This window comes from Nicotiana attenuata, unplaced genomic scaffold, assembly GCF_001879085.1.
Source record: "Nicotiana attenuata strain UT unplaced genomic scaffold, NIATTr2, whole genome shotgun sequence".
NCBI classification, from domain to species: Eukaryota; Viridiplantae; Streptophyta; class Magnoliopsida; order Solanales; family Solanaceae; genus Nicotiana; species Nicotiana attenuata.
Window position 1 is genome coordinate 303,108 of NW_017671260.1, and position 2,463 is coordinate 305,570.

At 38.6% G+C, this 2,463-nt stretch overlaps 1 protein-coding gene across 1 annotated transcript; it reads right to left on the reverse strand.

Annotated features, from left to right (window-relative positions):
• Positions 1-1,708: 1,708 nt before the first annotated feature.
• Positions 1,709-2,463, reverse strand: LOC109207122. Its single transcript, XM_019370005.1, has 2 exons — positions 2,364-2,463; positions 1,709-2,271 (listed from the first exon to the last, which is right to left on the reverse strand). Exons 1-2 carry the CDS (start codon positions 2,461-2,463, stop codon positions 1,709-1,711), a joined length of 663 nt encoding a protein of 220 aa, XP_019225550.1.

Sequence of the window (2,463 nt, forward strand, 5' to 3'; positions counted from 1 at the left end):
AATATCGAAAAAACCGAAACCGAAATACCGAATTAATTTTGTCCGGTTCGGAATTCGGTTTTTCGAATTTTATGCCCACCTCTAACCTCGGTTGTGATTCTTGTTGTGCATCTCATATTGAAAAGAGTTATTAGTTGAAAAGTTCTTGTTGCTTTATTTCTTCCTTGTCTTATCACTTTTGTCCGCATTTGACTATTTTATTTCTTGTTATTTGCTTCCTTCAAGTTCTCTTTTGTCTGTATTATTAACCTGCTTTGTTATCATCCATCCCTCTGTTTCTATTACTTCTCGTCATTATATTTTGTTCTGTTTATCTTGTCCTAGTAGGTGGCTTGTCCTGGCCTCGTCACTACTCTACTGAGGTTAGGCTTGATACTTACTAGGTACCGTTATGGTGTACGTGCAGATCCAGGTACCTCGACCTAGGCTAGACACCAGTGAGTAGAGCATTCATTTTGTAGACTTCAAAGTATACCTATCCGACGTTCGCAGGCCTCGAAGTCACCCTCTGTCCTTATATCACTTCAAAGTATACCTACCCGGCGTTCGCAGGCCTCAAAGTCACCCTCTGTCCTCTGGGTAAAAAATATATCTGGCTCAACAAAGAAATGCCTATATCACTTCCAAGATTGAATAAAACTATAATTTCGCTTTGCAAACACACAGGGAAAATTCTAGACATTAAATGCAATGCATAGAATACACAAAAAACCTCACACACACATGGCACATAACTTACTCAGGATCAGACTCATCAAGACATTCTAGTCAAAACAGTTAAGCAAAGTTAAGATCATACACTTTAAGGTATTTATACAAGAGTCAAAGACTGAGCCTAAGTGTCACAACTAAAGCACTCACTATTCTCAAGGCATACAAAGTCAAGAGGTATTGTTTTCAATTCAAATCATAGCACAAGGTTCCCTACTCATAACAAAATAAAAACTAACTACACCTGGTTCAAACAAAACTCTTGGAAAAGAACCGCGACCCAAAAAAAAACAAGTGAGAATTATTACACTACCTACTAAAGAAAATCTTTTTGTCTTTTTCCTTTGACTTTAATCCCTCAAGAAACCTGTCGATGTGATATCCATCGTCGGGAAAAGTCGAAAATTTTAAAAATTTTAATTTTTTATCATTTTTTTCTATCTAACTACTACAACTCACACAAGAAAAAATAAAACTAATATACATACAACATACAAATATCCCCCACCCACAATTTAAGTTGTGGCATGTCCCCATGACACACAATTAAAAAGCATAAGGTAAAGGAAACTTCCCTGAATATCTAGTCGGGGTTTGAGTCGAAGTCGGGCTCCATTCGTCGTACCTGAACTAATGTACACATCCATGCAGACAACTTCTTCTCAACCTTCTTGGGATACACCCCACACTTATCTTTCTCACTCACAGCAGCCTTCTCTTTTGACCCCTTTATTTTCCACTCACTTGCAGCTGGCTTCTCCTTTTTCACCCCCGTTTTTACATCCATCTTGAAAGTCACAATCTCCTCACCCACTCTAAGCATGAGTTTTCTCTCGTGTATATCCAATATCGCTCTACCCGTTGCTAAAAATGGTCTTCCTAGGATGAGGGGGACCTCCTTGTTCTCCTCCATCTTCACCACTATAAAATCTACAGGAAAAACAAACTTTTCTACTCGAACTAAGACATCTTCCACTATCCCCTCGGGCCTCGGGTATTAGAGTTGTTTGACTGTTAGCTGCAAAGATATTGGTGCAGACCTTATTTCTCCAATCTCATTCTCCAGTTTCCTGTAAATAGATAGAGGCATTAGATTAATTGAGGCACCAGAATCACATAAAGACTTATCAAAATTAATAGTGCCTAAAGAGCAAGTAATAGTTAAACTCCCTAGATCTCCACACTTTTGTGGGAGTTTATTTTGCAAGATCGCACTACAATGCTCTGTGAGTTTGACCACTGAGATCGCCTCTATCTTCCTCTTCTTTGTAAGGATTTCCTTCAAGAATTTAGCATAAGCTGGCATTTGTGAGAGCACTTCTGTGAATGGTAAGTTTACATTAACCTGCTCCACCATATCCAGAAGTCTCTCAAATTGCTTTTCCAGCTTTTCTCTATATAGCTTTTGAGGAAAAGGTAAAGCACACATATCAAGTTCCTCCCTTCTCGAGTTCTCTTTCTTCTTCTTTTTCTCAACTCCTTTCTTGCCTTTCTTCTCCTTATCAACATCAATTTTCAGCTGCTCCCCACTTTCTTTTTCAAGTTTCACATCTTTTTGGACTGGGTGGGATCTTTCAACACTTGCCCACTTCTCAAGGTTACAACATTCACTATTTCTTTGGGGTTTCTCTCAGTATCAGTGGGAAGAGTACCTAGAACTCTCTCAGATAATATTGTTTCAATCTGCCCCACTTGCTTCTCTAGATTTTGAATTGTTGCCCCTTGTACTTCAAATCTTTCATCAGTTTTCAT